Source organism: Mus pahari, chromosome 17 (genome assembly GCF_900095145.1).
Source record: "Mus pahari chromosome 17, PAHARI_EIJ_v1.1, whole genome shotgun sequence".
Lineage (NCBI taxonomy): Eukaryota > Metazoa > Chordata > Mammalia > Rodentia > Muridae > Mus > Mus pahari.
The window spans coordinates 38,852,344-38,876,197 of NC_034606.1; the positions used below are offsets into that span (position 1 = coordinate 38,852,344).

The 23,854-nt window shown below is 53.2% G+C and overlaps 2 protein-coding genes across 3 annotated transcripts in view; one reads left to right on the plus strand and one right to left on the minus strand.

Annotated features, from left to right (window-relative positions):
- Positions 1-4,709, plus strand: part of Ptp4a3 (protein tyrosine phosphatase 4A3) — a 33,110-nt gene extending 28,401 nt beyond the window's left edge. For both annotated transcript variants that reach the window (XM_021216749.2, XM_021216750.2), the window contains exons 3-6: positions 1,151-1,243; positions 2,723-2,853; positions 3,476-3,550; positions 4,282-4,709. In XM_021216749.2, the coding sequence (XP_021072408.1) occupies positions 1,151-1,243; positions 2,723-2,853; positions 3,476-3,550; positions 4,282-4,399 (417 nt within the window). In that variant the 3' untranslated portion in view covers positions 4,400-4,709. The remainder of the gene's footprint in view (positions 1-1,150; positions 1,244-2,722; positions 2,854-3,475; positions 3,551-4,281) is intronic.
- Positions 4,710-7,550: 2,841 nt separating this feature from the next.
- Mroh5 (maestro heat like repeat family member 5) overlaps positions 7,551-23,854 on the minus strand; it is a 67,500-nt gene continuing 51,196 nt past the window's right edge. The window contains exons 20-30 of the mRNA XM_021217244.1: positions 19,828-19,990; positions 18,732-18,913; positions 12,626-12,787; positions 12,102-12,216; positions 11,083-11,226; positions 9,554-9,730; positions 8,948-9,103; positions 8,369-8,491; positions 8,114-8,216; positions 7,906-7,980; positions 7,551-7,651 (exon numbers count right to left, since the gene is read on the minus strand). Coding sequence (XP_021072903.1) covers positions 7,551-7,651; positions 7,906-7,980; positions 8,114-8,216; positions 8,369-8,491; positions 8,948-9,103; positions 9,554-9,730; positions 11,083-11,226; positions 12,102-12,216; positions 12,626-12,787; positions 18,732-18,913; positions 19,828-19,990 — 1,501 coding nt within the window. The remainder of the gene's footprint in view (positions 7,652-7,905; positions 7,981-8,113; positions 8,217-8,368; positions 8,492-8,947; positions 9,104-9,553; positions 9,731-11,082; positions 11,227-12,101; positions 12,217-12,625; positions 12,788-18,731; positions 18,914-19,827; positions 19,991-23,854) is intronic.

A 23,854-nucleotide genomic window follows, 5' to 3' on the forward strand; every position in this document is an offset into this window, starting at 1 on the left:
GCAATGGACACCCTAAGTCAGGGAACCTGGGCCCTGGACACATAGCAGCTGGGTGCTACGCCAGGGAAGACTGCCGACTCGCAATTGAGAACCTTTGTGACAGCAGGGCCTGATGAGGGGCTAGAAAAACAAAACAAAACAAAACACAAAACAAAACAAACAAAAAACAACCACCATGAGTGACCAGGACAAGGGCTCGCTCAGCGTGTGACTAGAATGAGGGTTTCGCGACCAAAGTCAAGACTCACTAGATGACCAGGGTCAGGGACCACAGTATAAACATGATCTGATCAGGGCTCAGGGTGTGAGCAGAGTTGGGCCTGAGTCCTGAGCTGGTGGTGGCTTTCTCCTTGATGGACTCTGAAGCATCCCATGGTCTCTGAGGTGGACACTCCCTCGGTTTTTTGTTTGTTTGTTTGTTTGGTTTGTTTTGTTTCTTGCACTCTCAGAATAGTTGGGTCTTGGCCTTGCTGTGTCTGTTGTTCCTATCACATGGCCAGCCAGACTGTCATCCCTCACCACTCCCAAAATATCCACTGGGAGCAGGTAGGTGGGGGCTGGCCCTGCTTGTGGCTGTGGGTATAAATACTCCATATTGGCTGTGAGCTGAGTGAACTTTTCTGTGGAGGAACGGGGCTTCCCCCGTCGTATTCGAGCGGTGCCACCCAGCTGGCGCTGGGGTTCCAACTCCTGAGGTCTGCTTGCTGGAGACTTTGTGGGACCCACCCATGAAGCTCAGGAAGGAGTCTATCTGAAGCCTCGGCCAACCTGCTGGGGACCTAGTGTTTTATCTGGAGACCCAGGCTTTGCAGTCAAGACCCTTTGTCCTAGGTGCTGCAGAGGTGTAGGGGACAGGAGGGGCTTGAATCACAGTGGCTGAGCTGTGCGTTTTAGTGGGCACAGGTGGGACAGGGACAGGCGACCCCGAAGCACCAGCAGGCTACCCCGTTCGTCACTAAGTATCCAAGCCCACCTGTTGATTTATGAAATCTGCTTGTCTCGGGGGAAGCAGCCTGAGGGGACACAGCTCTGTTTAGGAGCTCTGTTCTGGAGGGTCGGCCTGTGGGGGTCTCAGCATGGGCAGAGGCCCCGGGCTGGAGGCCGTTCTGGGTTCTGAACTGCCTCCCATCTCTCCCTCTTTCTGCCCCAGGACCTGAAGAAGTACGGAGCTACCACCGTGGTGCGCGTGTGTGAAGTGACCTACGACAAGACCCCCCTGGAGAAGGACGGCATCACTGTTGTGGTGAGGGATGTGTGGTTCTGGGCCCCATGGCTGCCCTAAGCAAGGTCTCGGCAGTGGATTTGGGGCTCTTCCCTGTGAAGCTGGGGCTTTTCCTACCACCGGGTACATCCTGAGCTGTGTATCTGTACCTGTGCTGGTGTCGGGGACAGATGACTGTGAGAAAGTCATCAACCCTGGACCCATCTTCCCTGACTAGCCCTGAGGTGAGGTGACACACACTTGGTGCTATTGGCCATTTTAAGCCCTTGGCTTGTCTGTGTTGCGACCTGTGGGTCCTACCAGGTGCTCCAAGTCTCTACTGTTAGCCTGTAGCCCTGGAGCCTCTGTGTGGTTCCTTTTTGGGGCCATTGAGGCTTGGAGTCAGACATTCTCTTAGACCCCAGCAAAGAGGCAGGAGAACCTGCCTGGGGAGTGACATTCCCCCAGTGGTGCCGATTTCTCTCACCTGCTGGGTGTATTTGGCACTGTGGGTTGAGGCTTGAGCCCTGACAACCCTGGAGACCCTGACAGCCCATGGAGACCCTATTGTACAGATGAGGTTGGGGCTCAGCCTGTGCCTGCCTGGCTCCTCTATGGCTCCCAGGGGCCTCTCTTGAGCCTCTCATTGCCTGCCATGTGGGAGCCTGTCTCCTGGCAGCATTGCGTCCCCGGAGACCCTGTGCAGAGGCCATGGGTAGGGAGCCTGCTGTTTCCCTGGCTTCCTTACCCTGGGGGCTCCGCTAAGGGGAAGAGGAGCAACTTTATGGAACTGGTCCTAGCACATGGAGGGCCAAAGGCGAGACAGCCACAGGGGCCACCTTTAACCTGGCCTGGTACAGTTTCCTGGAACAGGGCCTCTCTCCCCAATGCTGAGCCGGGATGAGCCAGGCCTCTCACACATCAGACCCTGGCTGACCCGGTCCCCAGCACAATAGTGACCCTCGTTTACCCCACTGTGAGGACGCTGTCAAATGGGGCCCTATATCCACCATCTGGCAGTTTGTAGAGGAAGAAGAACTTGGGCTCTCTCAGGCCTGGGAGGAATCCTGTTGACCCCTTCCTGTGAGATCCTATAGACCATTCGGAGCCTCACGGGCCTCCCATAATGTGGTTGTTCAGGGGAATGTGAGCACAAGATGAAGGTCTTAGTGCAAGGTTGCCCCAGCGGACCTCCTTCCTCTGTCACAAGAGGGACTTGGGTTAGACTCAGGACAGCCACTTAAACTGGTGGTGGCCTCCCAGAGCTGTGCTGTTTGGAGGCAGAGACCCTGAGAGCTGTTCTCTGTCATTTAGCACCTGAAGACCCCATGTTGGTTCACCGGTTGGTACCAGTAGGTTCAAGATGGATCCCCTCTCTATCTTCCCCATACCGTGTCCCAGCATACCCTGAGCTGGAGCCTTCTCCGTATGGGCTAGCCTCCGCCACCCACCTGGAACTAAGGGACAGGGGAAGGGAATCTAACATCCCTAGGGCAGGTCCTCAGGCCTCTTCCTCTGCAGGACTGGCCCTTTGATGATGGAGCGCCCCCTCCTGGCAAAGTGGTAGAGGACTGGCTGAGCCTGCTGAAGGCCAAGTTCTACAATGACCCGGGCAGCTGCGTAGCTGTGCACTGTGTGGCGGGCTTGGGAAGGTGAGTGACAGGTGGGGCTCATGTTGCTGTCGGAGGCTCCGCTTGTGCCCCTGTGGTCTAACTTTATGGCTTTGTGCATTTGGATGTGGGCCACATCCGCTCTACCTAAGGCCCCCCCCCCGGGGGGTCCCTCGGGCAGGCTCTTTCTTTCATAGCCTGGCAGGGAGGGCTTCCTGCTCTGATCCAGTCACTGCACCTCATGCAGAAAAAGAGCTGCCGCAAAAACATCCTGGTCAACCAGGCTTGACCCCTGCTTGAGAGAGTCACAGCTGCCCACACTAGATGGAAGTGAGCCAGGCAGGAGAGCGTCTGCAGACACCCCTATTGCAGGAGGCCTGGTGTGTGTGTGTGTGTGTGTGTGTGTGTGTGTGTGTGTGTGTGTGTGTACTCATTCAGTATGCTCATAGTCCTTTTTCTAGGTGCTTAGGCACAGAGAGGTTGTCTGTATCCCCTCTGGTTGAATAGGAGGGACCAGACTAGGGCAGATAGTTGGGCTGTCTGGAGTCTGAACCCTCCAAGGGCAGCTGCCCTCATGCCCTGTATCTTTGTCAGGTGGTATGAGGCAGGGGGATGAGAAGGGCTGTGGGGTCTCGGGTAACCTCTGCTCTGCTCGTTCCCACAGGGCTCCCGTGCTCGTGGCTCTTGCTCTCATCGAGAGTGGGATGAAGTACGAGGATGCCATCCAGTTCATCCGACAGTGAGTAGCCAGTGTGTCGGGGTGGCACTTAGGGAATCTGTGGAGGGTCGGGACAGCTGGGCGGGGCTTAGGCTGTCACCACGGCCTTTCCTCGCCCCTCACTTCTCACTTTGGTAGCCATTTCTGCAAAGTCCCCCTCTCACTGCCCTCCCTGGATGCCCAGGCCGGTAGGTACCTCCTCATGGTATGGTGGCCTTCCTGGTAGACCCCCCATCTCCCTGATCTTCTGGGCAAGGACTGTACAGCTAATGCTGTACCCATTGCCTGTGGCCTGTGTGTGTGTGTGCACATGTGTGTGTGTGTGCGCGCGCGCGCATGTGTGTGACATGTTCATGTGCAGGCACCTCTCTGCTGCCTGAAATAGGCACAGCCATCTCTTGTCTCCCTGGGGCAGGCCCCATATGGCTGTAGTAGAATCACCTACTAGCCTGCAGGTGTCTGTAGAGGACCCTGGGCTATGCAGACTGGTATATAAACCCAAAGAATGACACAAAACACACACTCACAGTTCTCTTGTGCTGGCTGGCTAGGGTGAGATGCACTCCCCAGCCTTCATGAAACCCAGATCTCCCTACTTTCTCCCAGAGTACCAGCTTAGCCTACCTCCTGTGGGACTATCCACTCAAGGCCACACAGATAAGGCCCTCTTGGCTTCCAGGGTCTGGAGCTCCCCGGGGCATGCAAGGTGTCCAAGCCAGGCTTTATGATCCTCTGTCTGTCCTTGTCTGTAGGAAGCGCCGTGGGGCCATCAACAGCAAGCAGCTCACCTACCTGGAGAAGTACCGGCCTAAGCAGAGACTGAGGTTCAAAGACCCACACACGCACAAGACCAGATGCTGCGTCATGTAGCTCAGGCCCTGGCCCTGTACCTCATCACATCTGTGTCTAAGGAGTCCAACGGCTATGTGCGTCCCTGCTCTGTCCCCATCTGTACCCACGGCTGTCTTTCTGAAGCTGTCCCCGACCCTCTGCCAGTCCTGTCCAACCCCTCCCCCCACCCCCCACTGCCCAGGCCTTCCCCCTGGCCTGTGTATTGCAGGTGGGCGTTTTTAAACCACTGGGCCCAATGCCTCAGCGGCGTGGCCCTCACCCTAACCTTTTTCCAGCACCTTTGTTACCAGGTGCTCTGGACTCTCAAGGCAATAAATCAGGAGCTGTGGATGTGTGTGAAGAGTGATGTAGAGCCAGGGAATGGGGTGTGGATCCCAGGAGGCCATGGTCTCCATCTCTTCTGTCCTATTGCTGCTGCGTGCCTCCATGGCGCCCTCTGGTGTCCATACCGTGCTCTGCAACCCCCCTGCCTTGTTCTACAGGTTCTTGACACAAAAATCAGCACTGAGCCACAGCTTGGACTGGTGACAGTTGGGGGTTGTTGGAACATTAGGAGGTGAGACTGAATCACCTCTGCAGGACAGAGTAGGGGTCACTTGGAACTTTCAGTGGCCTCCACCCCGACCTTCATGCAACCAGAGGTGTGGGGTGCAGGTGGATCTGAGTGTGGATGGGCTCAGGTGATGTGGGTCTATCTAGGTCTTCCTCATTCTGCTCATAAGTCTGAGCAGTGGGCTGGCTCTTTCCTTAGCTGAGGAAAGGGTATCATGGGGTCAGGGCTGGCTATTTGTGTGTCTTAGTCAGGGTTTTATGGTTGTGAACAGACACCAGGACCAAGGCAACTCTTTGTTTTGTTTTGTTTTGTTTTGTTTTGTTTTTTGAGACAGGGTTTCTCTGTATAGCCCTGGCTGTCCTGGAACTCACTTTGTAGACCAGGCTGGCCTCAAACTCAGAAATCCTCCTGCCTCTGCCTCCCAAGTACTGGGATTAAAGGCGTGCACCACCACTGCCCGGCCATATTTTTTTTTTCAAGGCAACTCTTATAAGGACAACATTTAGTTGGGGCTGCCTTACAGGTTCAGAGGGTCAGTCTGTCATCATCAAGGTGAGAGGAGGGCAGTGTCCAGGCAGGCATGGCGCAGGCAGAGCTGAGAGTTCTACACCTTCATCTGGAGGCCGCTAGTGGAAGACTGACTTCCAGGGAGCTAGAATGAGGGCCTTAAAGCCCACGCCCACAGTGACACACCTACTCCAACAAGGCCACACCTCCAAATGGTGCCACTCCCCCGGCCAGCTGTATTTAAACTGTGACAATGTGTCAGTGTGGATGTGCCAGCTGTCTTACAGCACTGACTACTGATATGATCCTCGGGCCTTTGCAGACCCAGTCCCTTCTGTGCCCAGTATAGACCCAGGCCGCCTCTCACGAGTACCTGCTGCCTGCTTGGATCTTTCCCTCTTCAAGTTCCACCTAGCCCTGGACTAGGTCCCAGAAACCATTCGGGCCCACGTAGACTCCCAGCAATCCCTGTTCCTACCTGTCCCAGTAGGGAGTGACAAGGTGCAGCCAAACTCAGTAGTGGTGACCTTGTGTGAGCTGGAAACTCACTACCCCGGCAGCATATTTGTATAAAGTCACTGGTTATTTTTGTTTTTGTTTTAGTCTGCCAAGCTTTTTTCTTTCTTTTTAAAAAGATGTATGTATTTATTTTATGTATATGAGTACACCTTAGCTGTACAGATGGTTGTGAGCCTTCATGTGGTTATTGGGAATTGAATTTAGAACCTCTGCTTGCTCTGGTCGACCCCCCCCCCCGCCTGCTCTCTCAGTCCCTGTTCGCTCTTGCCCAAAGATTTATTTTTTATTATACATAAGTACACTGTTGCTGTCTTCAGACACACCAGAAGAGGGCGCCAGATCTCATTACCGGTGGCTATGAGCCACCATGTGGTTGCTGAGATTTGAACTCAGGACCTTCAGAAGAGCAATGAGTGCTCTTACCCTCTGAGCCATCTCGCCAGCCCTCAAGCTTTTTTTTTTTTTTAACTCTTTAAATTTAAAAAATTTATTATTTATTTGATGTATGAGTGCTATGCTGCAAGTACATTCACATGCCAGAAGAGGGCATCACATCCCCTTTTATACATGGTCTTGAGTCACCATGTGGTTGCTGGGAATTAAACTCAGGACCTCTAGAGGTGCAGCTACTGTTCCTAACCACTGAGCCATCTCACCAGCTCCTGCTTGTCCAAGTTTTAAGCACAATGTCACTGTCCCAAGAAGCTAGGGACTGGGAGAGAGAGACATGGTGTTGGGAATGCACCCAACTGAGGACATGTGGGGTCTACCGAGCAGAGACTTCGTAAGGCCCCGGGGGGATGTAGTGTGGAGGCTCTTGGGTGGCAGGCACAGAGCCCAGAGTGGGAGGGCTAGCTAGAGCATCCCTTGGTGGAGCTGGCCAGTCTAGTGAGTTCTGAAAATGACCGGCTGTGATGAGAGATTCTCCAAGCTCTGGGCCTACAGGGCCTGGCTGCCATTTCTTAAATAGGAACTGAGGGGGAGGGTCTGCCTGAGAGGGGATGGGCGGCGACTCTCGGGGAGTTAGGTACCCTCTTCTGGACTCTCTCACAAATTTAAGAGGGCTACCACTGGGCTTTGCCTGGGGCTGGCTGGTGGACCCTGCTGGAGGAAGATGCTGCCCTGGGTAAAGAGGCCTACGGTGATGCTAGTCACTTCTACCGGCACCGCAGCCCATGAGCTCTCACCCCTGAACTCTGGAAGACCTTCTTTTCAGGCCCCGCTTGTCCCGCTCAGCTGTGGGCACTATGGCCTGGGCTCCGGTCAGGTGGAGTCGATCCCACCCCTCGGCAGAGTCTGCCACAGAGCTTCCAGGTTGTCTCTGCCCAGCCTCTCCTCGTCTGTCACTGCCTGTGTCCCGGAGTCTTGCCAGCATCTTCTAAGGGTTTGGCTCGGCCACAGCAGAGGGCTCTCGGGTGGCAGGCAGGAAGCTGGCAGTGAGTACAGTTTTGGTTTTTTTGTTTTTATTTAGAATCTAGATTTTTCTTTCAAGTGAAATAAATGTTATACAACCAAGCTCTCTGGACAGGGTAGGGGCAGGGCTGTTCTGGGGACAGGGGGCGGGGTAAAGGTAAGGAGAATGGCTCAAAGTCACTTCTTGGATCTGGCTGACACCTTCCGAAGGAACGAGAGCTGTCTGGTGGCATAGTCCCAGATGCCGGGTTCTGGGTCCTTTTTGAGGTCTTTAAAAGCTTCAGGAGAGAAAGGATAAGTCAGAGGTGACCCTGGCTTGGGAGTAATCCCCCCCCAACTGCCCCCCCAACTCTGGTTTCATCTGGACCAGAGGCTCAGAGGGCTCTTTCCATCCATTGACCAGCATGGAGTGCCTTGGTGGGGTGGGGTCTATTCAGGAGGCTCGGGTCCCTTGTCTGTGCCACCACCTGAGATGGCCGTGCTCCAGGAAGCTGGGAGGGATGGAGACAGGCCCACGGTATGGGCCACTTACTGGAGAATAACAGCTGGATGTCCTTGTCACTTATCATCTGTGACACGGCCTGGGGTTGGTTGCAGGTGGTGTACACTGCGTAAGATGGAGGGAGAGACATGGCTGTTGGATGGAGGGGCTGCTCAGACCCAGGCCTTCCTTCCCGCCGCAGTGGTGGGAGATCTGGGTGAAACGAGGGCTCCAAGCCCAGTGGGTCCGTGCTGCCCACCTATAAAAAGAGCTGCCCAGGTCTTGATGTGGTGGTGGCGGCTGTGCAGGCATTTGATGGCCTGTGATAGGTGGATGCTGAACTCCTCCTGGCTGCGGGTCATCTGGCCAGAGGAGAGCTCTCCTGTCACTGCCATGGGCCTCAGGGACAGTTGACCTTTACCCTGTCAGCTTCACTTCCCTGGGAAGGGGAGTCCATGGGGGTGGTGCATCTATCTCAGGCCCCCACTACTGACCCTGTACCCTGGTCCCTCACCAGAAAGGTCCAGAGGAAGTGGCGGGCGCTGAGGCCGGTCTCCCAGGCTAGAGTGCAGAACAGGGTGTGCCGCGGCTGCCAGCGGAGCAGCACAGCACAGCGGTAGAACGCGAACTTGGCCTGCTGTGGAGACAGCCATAGGAGGGGTCACCCACTCCCCGTGGGTGACAGCCCCGGGGTTTCCACTCTCCGAGACCACAGCCGCAGCAAGCAGCCCAGCAGCCTGCTGTGCTGGGAAGCTGCTCCCACCCGAGGGTCACCCTAGTGCCCTGTGGAAGACAGGGAGATACCCAGCTCTGTCTGAGCTTGTTGGCTGCTATTGGTCCCCCCCACCCCACCGATGTCAGGGGCTCCAGAGAGTGGAGCACGGTAAGGCAGGCTGTATCCATCTATCAGCAGGTACACTGTTGGCCTGTATCCCACCATCCTCTTCTGTAGCTGGGTAGACCCACAGGTCTGGTTGGCTGAATACAGTAGTGTGTGTGGGAGGGGTTGGGGATCTGGGGAGCCCTGTGGGTGGCCTGGCTTGGCTGCCCTGTCCCTTTGCCAAGACCAAAGGGCTTGTGGGTTGGCACTGACCATGACAACAGCTGGACACTGGTCCTTCAGGTGCAGGAGCAAAGGCACCATACTCTGGCATACTTGGGCCCGCATGCCGCTCAGCTCCCTGTCTGCCACCGTCGCCACCAGATCCCCAAATAGTGACATAGCTGCTGCTCGAACTTTGTCCTGTTCCTATGATGCAGGAACTTAGGTTCTAGTGCTTCCTAGCTTGGAGTCCCTTTATCTCCTCAGACTCCATCAGTCAGGTTCAGGGGCCCAGGCTAAGGTTGGTTCTCCTCCCTAGGACTCGGGCTTTCTCTCAGACAAGGCCTCAGGCCCTCCTCACTTGGAATTACCTTGTCCTCTGGTGCCCACTGTCACCCTGATCATGAAGGTATCTGGGTGATTTATTCCCAGAGGGGTTGGACAAGTGTGACTTGGCACTCTTCAGCCATGAAGAGGGCTGAGCACCACCCGGTGGACCCCTGGCTGGATCTGGTGCACCTGTGGGCTCACAGCTTGGCAGCTGCCTTGGGTTCAGTGCCCAGGTACAGTGAGAAGGCCGAAGGGGTCCTGAGGCCCAGGGGAGGAGTGGGGAGGGCCCAGGAAAGCACACCCAGCCACGCCTGGCTCTATTCTCACGTCATCAAAGAAGTAGCGGGTGTTGATAGCGATGCTGAGACTCTGTGCGCCTGCGCCCTGCGTGCCCAGGCGGTGCAGTACATCCGAGACCATGCCCATAATGTCTACCACTACTGCCTCGTTCTTTTGGAAGAAGCCATTGAGGAAGGCTGGCAGCTGACCCTGGAGCAGGCTTTCCTATAGGGAAGGTAGTGGGCGGTGGGTGGAAGGCAAAGGTCTGCCCCCTTCATCAGGCTTCACCTGGGGTACTTGACCTGAGCCTCTGCCCCTGTCTTGCCCTTGAGTCTGGGGTCCAGTGTGGTTGGGTGGGGTTAGTGAATAGATGGGTAGGTGGAAGGATGGAGGGCTGGGTAGATGGATGACTCCATACACGGACAGATGTATGTATGTATGTATGTATGTATGTATGTATGTATGTATGTATGGAAGGGCAGGTGTATGGAAGGCCAGGTGGGTGGGTTAACAGGTTAAGGAGTGAGTGCTACATTGCCTCCACCCCACCCCATTATTAAGCACCCTCTGTGCTAGATGCAGTGCAAAGGGCTTTGCTGACCATGGTCACTCTAATGATTGGGACTGCCTTAACCATGTGCCCGCATCTAAGTCTAATGGCATTGGAGTGAAACGGGCTGATGGTCAAGGATATTTTGGGGCCTCATTAGAATTATATTTCTGTGGCATCTCCATGAGCACATTTTCTCTGCGTACCTGTCACTCCCTAGGGTAGATGACTGGACATTTCTCTACTAGTGAGAACACTTGAGCCTATCTCAGTGTCTTTATCAGATGGAGTTCACTGACTAGCCCATAGGGTCCTGGCCTTAAGAGGGTGCTGCTGCTGCTTGTGACAACTGATGACAGTGGCTGGAGAGCTGACCGTGGCCAGCATGACAATCATGGCCACCACTGGTCTCATGACCTGCCTATCACACCAAGCAGGTTCGGTTTCCATCCCATTTCACAGATGTGAATGCTGAGTGTTAAACAGGCCTTCTCACTGTAGAGTCTGGGAAGGGGGTTATCCAGGGCCTCACATCTTGCTCATAACACGATGCCTGCAGTGAGGATGTGTCAGGAATCCTAGGCTCTGAACTGGGGGTGTGTGTGGGGGGATACAGAATGAAGGAAGGGCAGGTCCCCCAAAGGCACTATTGCAGTCTTTCTTGCCCCAAGCTGTCCATATGGAGTATGGTTTGCTATGGTGAGAGCATAGGGCTCTTAGTTGGGAACAGAAAGTTGAGGGATAAAAGACACATGAACTCTCTCTGTGCGGGGTAAAAGGTGCTGTCTGCCTGGACCCTCAGTGGGCCTCTGGAGTTGTGCAGGAGGGTCTGTCCCTTCTCACGGTAAGGAGACATGTTCCTGGAAAACAGAAGAGTCTTCTCCTAAAACATGTCCATTTCTGAAGACGAGGAAGCTGAGACCCAGAGAGGAAATGTCAAGAGTCCCAACTGACAGAGTTAGGGTCCCAACCCACTGGGCCTTGCCCACCCTTGATGCTTGGGGTTATATGTCCCTCTGGCTCTCACCTTCTCCGGGTGGAAGAGTATATTTCCAAGGCCCTGCAGGCTGGCCACTCGGATCTCAGAGCTGGGGTCCTGGAGGCTTTGAGCCAGTATAGTCAGGGCAGCCTGTTTAGAAAGCACCTCCAACAGGGCGGGGCTATAGAGGAACTGGGGACCCCGGAGAGCAAGATGGCTCAGGCTTGGCCCCTTCTCTTGGTTAGCCTATGCCTTTGTTGGGGGCTCTAAGGCTTAGGCCTGTGCAGGGCTTGGGGAAGGATGGTTGGCTAGTATCCCCCAGGGTACCAGGGTTAAAAAGCATCTGAAACTTTTCAATGGTCAAGCCCTTCTAGGTATGGCTGGCGAAACTGGGGCCTAGAGAGGTTATTTAGCTAGTCTGAAGCCGACTTACACCCTTGGCAGGCTCATGGAATATTTGAAAACAGGGCCCCAGGAAGAGCAGCTCATAAATCCTTCTGGAGGGAGGAGGAGGTAGGGAGGAAGAAGAGGAGGAGGAGGAGGAGGAGGAGGAGGAGGAGGAGGAGGGATGCATAAGACCCATTGCTTGGCTTAGACCCAGGTAGCTGGTCCCAGATATAGAAATGACCCCTCCTTCAAAGCTCTGCCTTTGCCAGAGCCTTCGGTAGTGAAGTGGCCACATTCCAGTTCTTGTTGAACCATAACCCTTGTGGCTCAAGGTTCTCGGGAGAGAGTGGGTGGGGCCTGAGTTATATGGGAGAAAGATAATGTCACACTGAATATGGTCTGATGAGTCCATACCCAGGGCTCCTTAACTCTGCTTTGGTCATTGTAGGCAGGGAAGGGTGGAGAGACAGCTTCCCTCCCCCAACCCCCCTACCTTCCCCCCCCACCCCCACTCTAGGCTGAGAGGCCTCAGAAGCCTCTGCAGACCTGGAAGGGGTCTGTCTGGGAAGCTGTCCCCACAGGGTGAGTGGGGTGGGGATTGTCTGGGGTTGAGGCAGGTGGAGGGTGGATGGGAGGACATAGACTACCTGGGACCCTTGCCCCCCCTCCCCCCGTCCTACCTCAATGAGGAGCAGGATGGCTGTCTTCCTTTCTCGTTCCTGCTGGCTCTGCAGGTTGGGTAGCAAGTAGCCAAGAACTGCCTTGATCTGTGTGCAGTGGTTCTGCACCATGGCCCTGGGGACAGGGCCTGGTTTGTGGTTACCGCCCACGAGTATATATCTTCTACCACCTCCCGGGCTGGCCAGGTTGGACAGCCAGGTACATCCCAATATGATGGAGTAGGCATGTGTCTGTGAGTTCCTCTCCCATGTGCCTGGCCTTGGCTATGCATGGGGAAGGCAGAGGAGAAACAGCTAGAGCCCTTGTTCCTGAGGTCCTAAGACAGGGTGGATCTTGGGTCAGGATCTGCACCTGGTGTGTGGCGTGTGCCTCCTGTGTTCCAGAGTGTTGTAAGCACACTCAGAAATCCGAGGGATGCTGCCTTTAGGCTGCCCTCGGTGGCCTCAAATGATCCAGACAGCTCAATGGTATGGATGGCTGTGGTCCATATGCCCAGCCTTCCCTTCCCTTGCCCCACCAGTACCTGGCAAGGAGTCCCACGGCCTGCGGATAGGTGTGGATGGAGGTGAAGTATTCCCACGCGCTCTGCAGTTCCAGGTGAGCGAAGTCGTGCCAGTGTCCTGTGGTGGACAGCAGGCCCTTCAGTGCCTCCAGTGATGTGCTGCAGCCAAGCAGAGAGGCCAGGCTCGATCCAGAGCTGCATAAGCCACCTAAGCAGGTCCCCTGCTCTGGGGATGGGATGGGATGGTGGAGGAGGCCTCTCTCAGCCCTGGAGCCTGCCTCCTGCTAAGGCCCAGGGTGAGGAGGGCTGTGCTGGTCCCAAGGACACAGCAGAGCACAGTTATCCCTAGGACCTGCTTATTAAAGAAAGCATTTAACTAGGGGGTCTCGCGATTTCAGAGAGTTAGTAGAGTCCGTGGCCGGCATGGCGGGGAGCGCGACAGCACCCAGGCGGACACGGTGACGGAGCAGTAGCTGAGAGCTTACATCTATGAGGCAGAGAGTGGAAGAGAGAGAGAGTGAGCTAAGCGGGAAGAGCTTGAGATTATGAAACCCCAAAGCCCAACCACAGTGACACACCTCCTCCCACAAGGCCACGCCTCCTAAACTTTCCCAAACAGTTCTACCAACAGGGGACCCAAGTTTTTAAAATGTCTGTGTGCTATGGGGCCATTCTATGGCCCATGTGACAGCTTATTCTTTAATGGGTGATTTATCCTCATGGCCACAGCACGGCTTCAGAAAGATGGCTATCGAGCACTGTTAGGAACCTCTGCCTGACTCCAGGAGAAAACCACAGATCTCCAGAGATCTCCAGGTCTTGCTCCCCTGCCCAGAACTCCCCAACTGTGGTGAGCCATCTCACGTTCTTATGTCCTTGAAAGCAGTGGAGAAGGGACACCTGAGCTATAGGGCAGTCCCCCTGACCATCCAGAAGGTCACACTATCTCTTCTTCAGACTCTCCACATTCCAACATCCCAGTGACATCCAGACATAGTGCCACTCTGTTAACCTGTTGTGGCCCTCAAGGGGCAGAGGCTCCTCAGAAAGGGGAGGCAGTGCCTGTGTGCTTCCGGAGGGATGGACAGACACCTGCATACTCATCCACTGCCCCGAATGTCTTTTCTTTCTTTTGTTTTTGTTTGTTTAATAAATAGATTATACATATGGTGTAAGTGCCTGCATGTGTGTGTGTCCATGCATGTGCCTGTGTTCACTTCTGTGTGAGTGTGGTTATAAGCATGCTACAATGCACACGTGGTCAGAGACAACCACAGCGTGCCAGTCCTCATCTTCCACCTTGAGACAGGTTCACTGCTGTGTCTGTCAGGCTAGCTGGCTTGCGAGCTCACAGGAATTCTCCTGTTTCCGTTTCTCATCTCATTGTAGGATTTACAGACCTGTGCTAGTGTGTCCGGTAGCAGGACTCGAACTGAGGTCCTTAGGTTTGTTAAGTCGATGAGCCATTTTTCCTAGCCCCTTATTTTTTTAATTGAGGTAAATTGCAGCTCCAGTTGCAATTTGCCATTATAGTTAATTTTAATTAAGCATGAGTCAGTGGCGGTAAGCTGTACTGCAACTGTAGCATAGCCATAATAACCTTTACCGCCTTCCATCTTCTCAGATGCAAACTCCCATTAAACCTTGACTCCTGCCCCCACCCCCACCCCACCCCTAGCCCCAGCACTGCTCCGCCTCGCCCCGCCCCAACCCTAGCCCCGCCCCGCCCCAACCCCAGCCCAAGCCCCTCTTCAACCCCAGCCCCGCCCCAACCCTAGCCCCAGCCCCGCCCCAACCCTAGCCCAAGCCCCGCCCCAACCCTAGCCCAAGCCCCGCCCCAACTCTAGCCCCAGCCCTAGCCCAGCCCCAATCCCAGTCCCAATCCCAGCCCCGCCTCAATCCCAGCCCCAGCCCCTTTCTGTCTTCTCCTCTAGGGACTTCACAGGAGTAGAATCCTTTAATTCTTGTTAGGATCTCAGGCATCCCAGGTTCGCTTTGAGCTTGCTCTGTAGCTGCCGGGATCACAGCGCTGTGCCACCTTGCTCAGCTGTTTTCTGTGTGATGAACAGCTCATGTCACTCAGGAGAATGTCCTCCAAGCCCATCCACGATTTTCCATGTGACAGAATTTCCCTTAAATTTGGAGTATTGTCTGTGGTGGGTCATCTTGATTGGACTGATAAGCATCTTAGATTAGTCCATGCCTTCTGGTGTAGCACCCCTCTTTGCTTCTTGTCCAAGCAGTGGAGAACAGTCCCAGCCGCACGTTCCTGCTGCCATGGGAATTCTGCTCGAGTGCTTGGGGCTAAGGGCCCCTGCACTATATCCTCCGAAGCCATGGGCCAAAGAGAAGAACTCCTTCTTTAAGTTGCTTTTCAGGTATTTGAACATAGCAGTGAGAAAGTAGCTAATATGTTATCCCATTGTCTGGATGGGTCACATTCTATCTGTCTGTCCATCCGTCTTTCCTTGACTCTGCATATTTCCACTTTGTGCCACTGTGAATAGTGTCTGTCAGTAAGTTTCTCTGTATGTCCCAGGCTGGCCTGGGACTCACGATCCTTCTGACATGACAAGCACTTGCCACCGCGTGTCATGCCACAGGTGGCTTTTCTGAGGTTCGTACAGCCGCTCCATCTCACATCTCACTGCCACTGTGCAAGGCTTCATTCCTTTCTCTTTCTTTCTTTTTCTTTCTTTCTTTCTTTCTCTCTTTCTTCTTCTTCTTCTTCTTCTTCTTCTTCTTCTTCTTCTTCTTCTTCTTTTTTTTTTTTGGTTTTTCGAAATAGGGTTTCTCTGTATAGCTCTGGCTGTCCTGGAACTCTGTAGATAGACCAGGCTGGCCTCGATCACATCATTACCAAACACCCTAGGATTTCTTCCTCCTCCATTTCTCTCTTTGTATTTTTTTCATTTAAAGACAAGAAGCTCAGGCTAGCCTCAAACTCTATGAGGCTAGCCTCGAACTCAGGACCCTCCCAGTTCAGGTGTGGAGCCGAGTGCTGAGATAGGTATGCCGACACACTCGCTTCTCTTCTTCTATCACTAGCCTTTGCCCCTTGGCTCAGTAGGACAAAGGTCAACACCGAGGCGAGGATGAGAGAGAGAGTCGGAAATAGAGAGATGGCACGTCTCATGAGTAGGGGAGTAAGTGGGAAGTTCCTCTGAGAGGCAGGGGATAGACACAGCTGAGGAACAGTCTGGGGGGAGGAAGCCTCCGGAGCATGAGTATTTGTGAGTCAGGGTGGTCCCACACCTGTCAAAGGCGTGCTCTACCCAAAGCCCCACTCAGCTGAACTGAACATCAGGAGCCCCCAGTGTCAAGGCTCAACTCCCCTGCCACCCAGTGTTCTGGGCCGTCCACCCTGAGGGACGCCTGCAGCCACTGATACACTCACCAGTGGTTCACAGATCCTCTCTTCAGCACCCCCTTTTATCTTTCCACAGTGCCAGTCAACCGGGCACAAGGCGTCAGGTCCTAGACTGTGATATATCTCACTGATGCCACCTACCCTTTGAGACCGAAAGAATGACAACCAGCTTCCAAATTCCCACTGTCACCCTGTTGCTGTGCCTGTTGGGTACCCTGCCTCCCAGCCAGGCTGATTTCCTCTGGAGTGAGAGGCCCAAATCTTGTTCAGCTTAAGGTAGACATACTTAGTCAATCAGGGCCTTAAATGTTTCCGTCGGTTAAGGGATGGCTATATGTGTACATCTGGGCAAATCAGATTCTACCCAGGGTATGTTTCAGGACCTTTGGCTGCCTGGACCACCCATAGGATGTACGTGCAGAGTGGCCAGTGAAAACAGGGAGCTGAGGTAGAGAAGGATGGACCTTGGGGTTTCCACCCATAGGGAAAGCGACCCATGAGCTGAGGAGGGTGGGACCTCCCTGGGGTGTGGAAATCAGATACTCCTGTCTTCTAGAACCTTCTGTCCTAAGGCAGAGACAACAAGCCAGCAAAGGGGTAGAAATATGAGAGTTGCTAGGTGTTGAGGGCTGGGTCATGGTGGGATAGGGGCTGAGGTAGGTGCTGCTGTTCCTGGGGTGACTGTGGGGGCCTTGATAGGTGACTCTCAGGTGAGCAGAGTTCTGAGGGCAGCAGGTGTTGGGGGAAGAGTAGCGGGGAGAAACAGAAGGGAGGAAGCAGCCATCCTTGCAATTCTCCCCAGCCTGCTCCAGGAGGAGAATGTTTTCTTAGCTTATTAGGGAAGATTCATGTATTTTGCATGGTTGATGTGAATAAAAAAGAGATTTTGCGCATATTGGAATCCGGGGACAATGTAAAAAGTGACATTTTTTTTTCTTCCGTGACATGCCTCAGGGAGAGCTGTTAAAAAATGACAAATTGCGCAAAGCACATTGTCACAGAGACAAATGAAAAGAGCGAGCCCCTGTGGGTTTTTAAAGACTTGCGTATTGGATTTTGGGAAATAGCACCAGGAGCCAAGGGAAGCCCAAGGGAAGCCTTCTGTGGCAGGATGGAGTGTCCTTGAAACCCTGCTCAGGCGGGCTGAGGAGTGGGCCACTCCTACCCATGACATTACAGAGACAAATCACGATCCACTCAGGTAGCCACAGCAATAGCTACGGTGAATGAGGGATGGATGGACATCTGCGGCCCAGCTCACTGCCTCTTGGCTAGAGAGGAGTCGGGCACCCTGAGCCTCTGCTGGTCCACGTGTATGCTGTGGGTAGGGAGGGCTATGTCCTGAACCCATTGCAAGGAACATATGGATCACCAACAGGTGCCCTAGTGGACATGGGTGGTACACACCTTCAATCCCCTGCCTCCTGGTCGATCTCTGAGTTCAAGGCCAGCTTGATCTACATAGCAAGTTCTAGAATAGTCAGGGCTACACAGAGAAACCCTGTTCTAAAACAACAACAACAACAACAACAAAAACAAAAAAACCCAAACAAACAAAAACAAAAAGAAAGAAAGAAAAAAAGAAAAGAATATTCTCTGTGTCATAATTGGGTAGCTGTGTTCAGGGACCCTTGCTTGATACGTGTCTATGTGGCCTGGTACCCTCCTAGGGGGACAAAGAAAGCAGATACACACTTGTCTTTGGGACAGGTTGTGCTGGCTGCTCTCCTGGCCATGGATGGAATTTAGGATCGTGACTATTACGACGAGACAGTTGTCTGTACTGGCTGGTTTTGTGTGTCAATGTGACACAAGCTGGAGTCCTCAGAGAGAAAGGAGCCTCAGATGAGGGAATGCCTCCATGAGATCCAGCTGTAAGGCATTTTCTCAATCAGTCACCCATCGTGGAGGGCCTAACCAATGGTGGTGGGGCCTTCCCTGGGCTGGTGGTCCTGAGTTCTATAAGAAAACAGGCTGAGCAAGTCATGTGAAGTAAGCTAGTAAGCAGCATTCCGTGGCCTCTGCATCAGCTCTGGGCTCTAGGTTTCATCCCTGCTTGAGTTCCCATCCTGACTTCCTCCAGTCATGGACTATGGATCTGAAAGTGAAGCCAAATGGACCCTTTCCTCCCCAACTCGCTTTTTGGTTTTATCGTAGCAACGGAAACTCTAAGACATTGCCCTTTTAAAAACAACCTGCTAGAGATACTCCCTCCGCCTCCAACCATGCGGTGGCGCTTTAGTTATTCATGTGGCCCAAATTCAGTGGTTGGTGTCCCTAGAAGAAGTGGGTGTTAGCCCAGAAGTAGTGGTTCATACCTTTAATTTCAACACTCGGAAGGCAGAGAAAGAGGCAGACAGATCTCTGTGAGTTTGAGGCCAGCCTGGTCTAAAGATCGAGTTCCAGGGACACAGGGAAAATCCTTGTCTTGAAAAAATATAAAAATAGGTATTTAGACACAGGCAGAGGACAGTTTATGGGATGGCAGAAACAGATGAAAGTCATACTGCTTCAAGCTACAGACTCTACCAACATCTCCAGGGAACAGTGAAGCTAAGCAAGCAATAGACAGCAAGTCTGTAGACCCTCTGATTTTTGACTTCTGACTCCTGATCTGAATCATGATGGTCTGCTATCTATGTTCCTCTGTGTGTGGGTGCACACACTTGTTTCTTGGACAGGAAGCTACTTCATCTTGGGCACTCCTACTGGTGTGTTTGAAGCCCGGGTTAACTGCCTACGAGGCCTTGGGCTTACCTTTGAGGGCTTGGCATGGCTGCCTCTGGGGCTTTCTGCCCCTGCTCAGGCTCTGTGGGTTGGTTCAGCTCCAGGATATAGTGCATTTGGGCCAGATGGGCCAGGAACAGCTGGGGAAAGACATCCCGCACGGCTTTCTTGAACTCCCGCGCAAACTGTAGTTCGTGAATTGTGTTCATGGCCTGTTGGAGTTGGGTGAGTATGGATCTCAAGTGCTGGGATTCAGGCACAGGATGCTTAGTCAAAACCCACACTCTACCGCATCCCTCCCCTCCCCATTCTGATGACTCAAGGGCCAAGTCTAAGTGTCCAGGCAATGTCCCTTGACCTGTGCCAGCTTATGCCACCTGTGCGGTCTCCACTAGAGGCTCTGGATCTGCTGCTCTGCTGCTCCTCAAATGGTGCTCCCTGGCCTGTGCTCTTTAGCTGATGTTTTGTAGCCAGATGTGCTCCCCCAATCCATGACTCCACAACCTGTGCACCAGCCTAAGCATCTCCTGCATTCTCAGTCTGTAGGTCACTGTTTGTCTAGGGTGTGGGGAGGTAGCTGTGTGCTCTGGGCTATCATCCAGGACCAGGACTCTGAGAAAATTCTACATAGAGCTTGGCACACCTATTGCCTTTACAAGAGTCTAGCCAAAGAAGACAGGTAAGGCCTACTAAGGACTAGCCTGTCCTGTCTAGGCTGTGAAAATAAGGTGTGGGGTAATGGAGAAAATTGGAGAGAGGATCCTACAGGGATCAACGGTATGGCTCCTCCAGAGTCTCTGACGCTTATGTGGGGCATGGCTTTGAGCCCCATACTCTAGGCTTCTGTTTGTGCACTGTCAAAGGCCCCTCCCCTTCAAGGCTATCTCATTCAGTCTCCTTAGCAGTCCTATGGAAAGACCCTCCTGACTTACTTGCTGAGGGCTCAGGCTAGGTCATTGGGAATTAAGCCCTGGGACAAGGACTGTAAGTGAGGTCAGTCTATGAGCCCCATGCCCTTCTCCTACAGGTAGGGAGTGGACTGGGTGTCAGTCTGCTTCCCTGAAGTCTGGCACACTGATCCATGTGCTCACACAGTTGCCTGCCAGGGATGGGGTCAGAGACTCACAGCCAGTGAACGCAAGTAGGGCTTCTCCTTGTCACAGGAGCTGCTGTCGCTGCTGACACTAGTGGGCAGAGGCCTCTTCTGCAACCAAGCCAGCAGGACAGTCAGAATCAGGTAGCTTGCAGGCTGTTCAGCTCCCAGAGCCCTCCACAGGCGAAAGGTGTGGCTGTGGATAGAGGAAGTGCTGTAACTGCTGTGCTGTAGCCCAAGCCTACTTGACTTGGTTAGTAGGCTCTTTGCCTAGGGCCCCAGTGAAGGACAGAGTGACCCTGTGTTTACTTAGCAGGGAGAAGGATGCTAAAGCTTACAGAGAGAGGCTTGCTCAGATCATGGCACTGTCAGTATGTAGGCACTGGCCCTGAAGCTGTCTGAGATTCGGGACATGGAGGGCAGGTAAGGGCTGTCCTGAGAGGCAAGTAAGATGTTCTCTACCTTGTTCTTTGGGCTGGAATGTTGGGTGGAAGGGGCTTCATGGGGTAAGACCAGGAAACTGAGTGGTCTCATAAATGTCAAGGCAGACCCAAGGCGGGGCACCCTCAAGGCCCTGTGGAGACAACCCCAGTCCCAGATGACACTTGCTAGGTATGCCGAGAGATCCCAGAAGTCTTCTACAGTGTGGCCACAGGATGGCTGCATCAAGAGGCCAGCGTGAGTGAGTGAGTGAGTCCTCCCTGAGCCTGAGACGCTGGAGGGTAAGACTTCCAGTCTGCTCACTGGGGCTTCTATCCTGCCTCCCACACCTTTGTGTGAGGCACCAGCCTTTGAAGGCAACTTCTTTCAGGGGAGAAGGACATGCAGAATTACAAAAATCCTTGATGTCTCAGGAGTGACAGCCTACTGGGCAACACGGATTATGTTGGATGCTCAGTGTGGAGGGCAAGAATGAAGTGGAGGTGGAGAAACCTAGGAGCCAGTGGGATGAGCACAGGCTGGATGAGAACCTGACGGCTGACAGCTATCCAGGATGGCAATGGTCCCAGCAGTGTGACACGGCTACAAGCACTTTTATCTCAGCTTCAGTGGGAAAGCTACATGGAAGCGGGTTTGGGAGGGATGGGAACAGCAAGTAAAGGAGAAAGAGACAGCCAGAACCCACGAACGGACAGAACTGAATGGACGCTTCTCAATAGGGAGCCAGCATAGCCACAGAAGAAGCACGAGGAAGATGCGGACTCCAGCAGGAACTAGTGCGTGTTACCCGCCGTGACAGCATGGTCCAAGGCGTGGCCAGCACAAGCCGTAAGGAGGATGTGTACAAGCTGGGATCCAGCCACCACTCTTGGTGGAGAGGAAAGAGGCAGAACTGCCTTGGGAAGTCGTGGCTGTTAGGTTGGGGTGTGGCCCATATAGCCTTGAACTTTCACTAAGCGCCCACCCCCACAAACCAGAGACAGGATCAAACATATGTAGTTGTCCCATGGTATCAGCAGGAGCTTGGTTTCAGAGTTAACCTTGGGTATGAAAATCTGTGGATGCCCTATCTGGGAATGGTGGCCTAAGTCTGTCATTCCAGAACTTGAGAGGTTGATACAAGAGGATTGCAAAGGTTTGAATATAGCCTGGGATTTTGTGAGTTCTAGACCTGTCTAGGCTACAGTGAGACCTTGCCTCAAAAATCCAACCCAAACCATCTTCGTATATGTCCTACACACACCTAAGGGCCACCCAGGTGTCCTTTAATCACCATCCTCATTGTATGGACTGCCTAAAATAAGGTAGATTCCATGCAAGCAGGCATTAAGCTGCACCACTAAGCTGTATCACTTAGGTAGTAATGATGAGCCTGTGCAGGGTCGGCATAGGCATAGTGTTTCTGGATGACTGTTCTGACTCCATAGGTGTGGGAGCTGTGGATGCAGAGGGCAGACTCATGTACACCAATGTCGATATCAGATTACACATGCGGAGAAAAGATGTACCTCATCTAGATATCCATCAGCAGGCAGGCTGATGAGCAGAATGTGGCATAGACACAATGATACACACACACACACACACACACACACACACACCACAGAGTACACACAGCAGAATACTGCTCAGCCAGAAGAAGTTACAACACATGTTTTCGTACAGAGGAACTTGGAGGGTGCAATATCAAGGGGAAAGTCTAGGCATGAACACAGGGTCATGCCACTTCACACGGGGACTTTGAAGGTTCTTTCCTTGTTGGGAGTCAAGACAGCAAAGTCAATCCCGAACACATTAACAGTCATAGTACATGCAAATAGAACATGTACTCCAACCAAAGACAATGATTGGCTGTGACAAGCCTGAAAAAAATTCTGTCTACACTAGACAGGTCTGGGGACTGGAGAGATGGCTCCACAGTTAGGAGCCCTTGCTCTTCCAGAGGACCTGGGTTGTGTTCCTAGCACCTACATGGGGCTGTTCACAACTACCCATTAACTCCAGCTTCAGTCATGGAATGCCCTCTGCTCGACTCCCAGGCAACACACACACACACACACACACACACACAAATTAGTAAGTAAATACATATATCATTTAAGCAAAGCTGTGGAAACACTAAAAGTCAAAGCTGCAGCACCAACAAAGGGAACTGCTGTGTCTAGTCTAGGGCTAGAACAGTCTAAGTTCTGGGTGGTGTGGACTCATGTTTTGCACCAATAGGCACATGCGTGAGCGTATGTATCTGTGTCTCTGTACATGCCATTGCCCAAGGAGGGCCACCAGAAGGTGTCAGATCTCTTGGAGTTGGGGGTTGTGAGCCACCCTGTACTGGTTGGTGCTGGGAGCCAAACCGTGGTCCTCCAAAAGAGCAGTAAATGCCCAGAAGCCCTGAGACATCCCTCACCCCCACCCACAGCAGTGCTTCTGAGAGCTCAAGTAAAAGCAGCAGAAGAGGAAAAAGGCAGCGCACTTCACACGCGACGTGTTTTGTGGAAACACAAAGGGCCAAGAGTAGAGAAGACACACTCTTGGAAAGTCAGAGGGAATGATGCTCTGGATAGGCGAGGTCAGGTGCTACAGAGCGGCCACAATTAGAACTCTGAGCGTTGAGCTTGGGATGGATACACAGAACCCTTTGAGGGCACGGGGTACTTGATTTGTGAGGAAACTGAGCGAGGAGAGGGGCGAGTTAGTGATTCTGGGACCGTACTGCAACACATCGGAATCATTCCAGATGGCCTAGAAAGAGCAACTTTGACAGCCAACAAGAGATCCTTGGAAGGCAGTGGCATGGAGTGTGAATTGGCGTCTGCTCACAAAAGGCTGCGGCAGGTACAGGAAAGAAGCTGTCTCATGGGAGGAAATATTCCTAACACCGTAGGGACAGCCAATGGAAAAGCAGGCATGGAATTTGGGTAGTCCCACTGTCAAATGGAAGGGGGTGGGTGGGTGGCTCAGTGGTTAAGAACTTGTCAGGCAACTATGAGGACCAGAGTTTTCATCCCCAGAAACTACAGAGATGCCAGGTGGGTGTGGTGATCCATCCCTAATTCCAGCCTCTGAAGGCTGAGGCAGAGCATCCCCAGAGTAAGCTGCTGATGAGATTAGCTGTGTCAGTGAGCTTCTGGCTTGATTGAGAGACTCTGCTTCAATGAATGAGGTGGAAGATCGACTTCAACCCCGGTGTTAGAATTTACACCCATCTATACCCATGAGCCCATGCACACACAAACATGCACGCACACCTTTGTGGTATACACATGCACATAGAAACGTGAAGGAAATGCGACGATGTTAAGTCAAGCTCAACCATGGAATTGATAGTGAACATTGTAAGATGACCAGCATCCAACAAATCAGATAAAACTTGGATGACTGACTACAACTCAGGGGCTGTGCATCAGTGGGGCTGCAGAGCGGGAGGGATGCGGGGAGGATAGCATCCTGTTCCTGCAGTGTGACTCGGCAAGGGCACACTGGGAGACGCCCTGCACCCTCCATGGATTTGGGACACAGCACAGCTTTCTCTTCCAGGCACATTGTCTCTAATAACACACACACACACACACACACACACACACACACACACACACAGAGAGAGAGAGAGAGAGAGAGA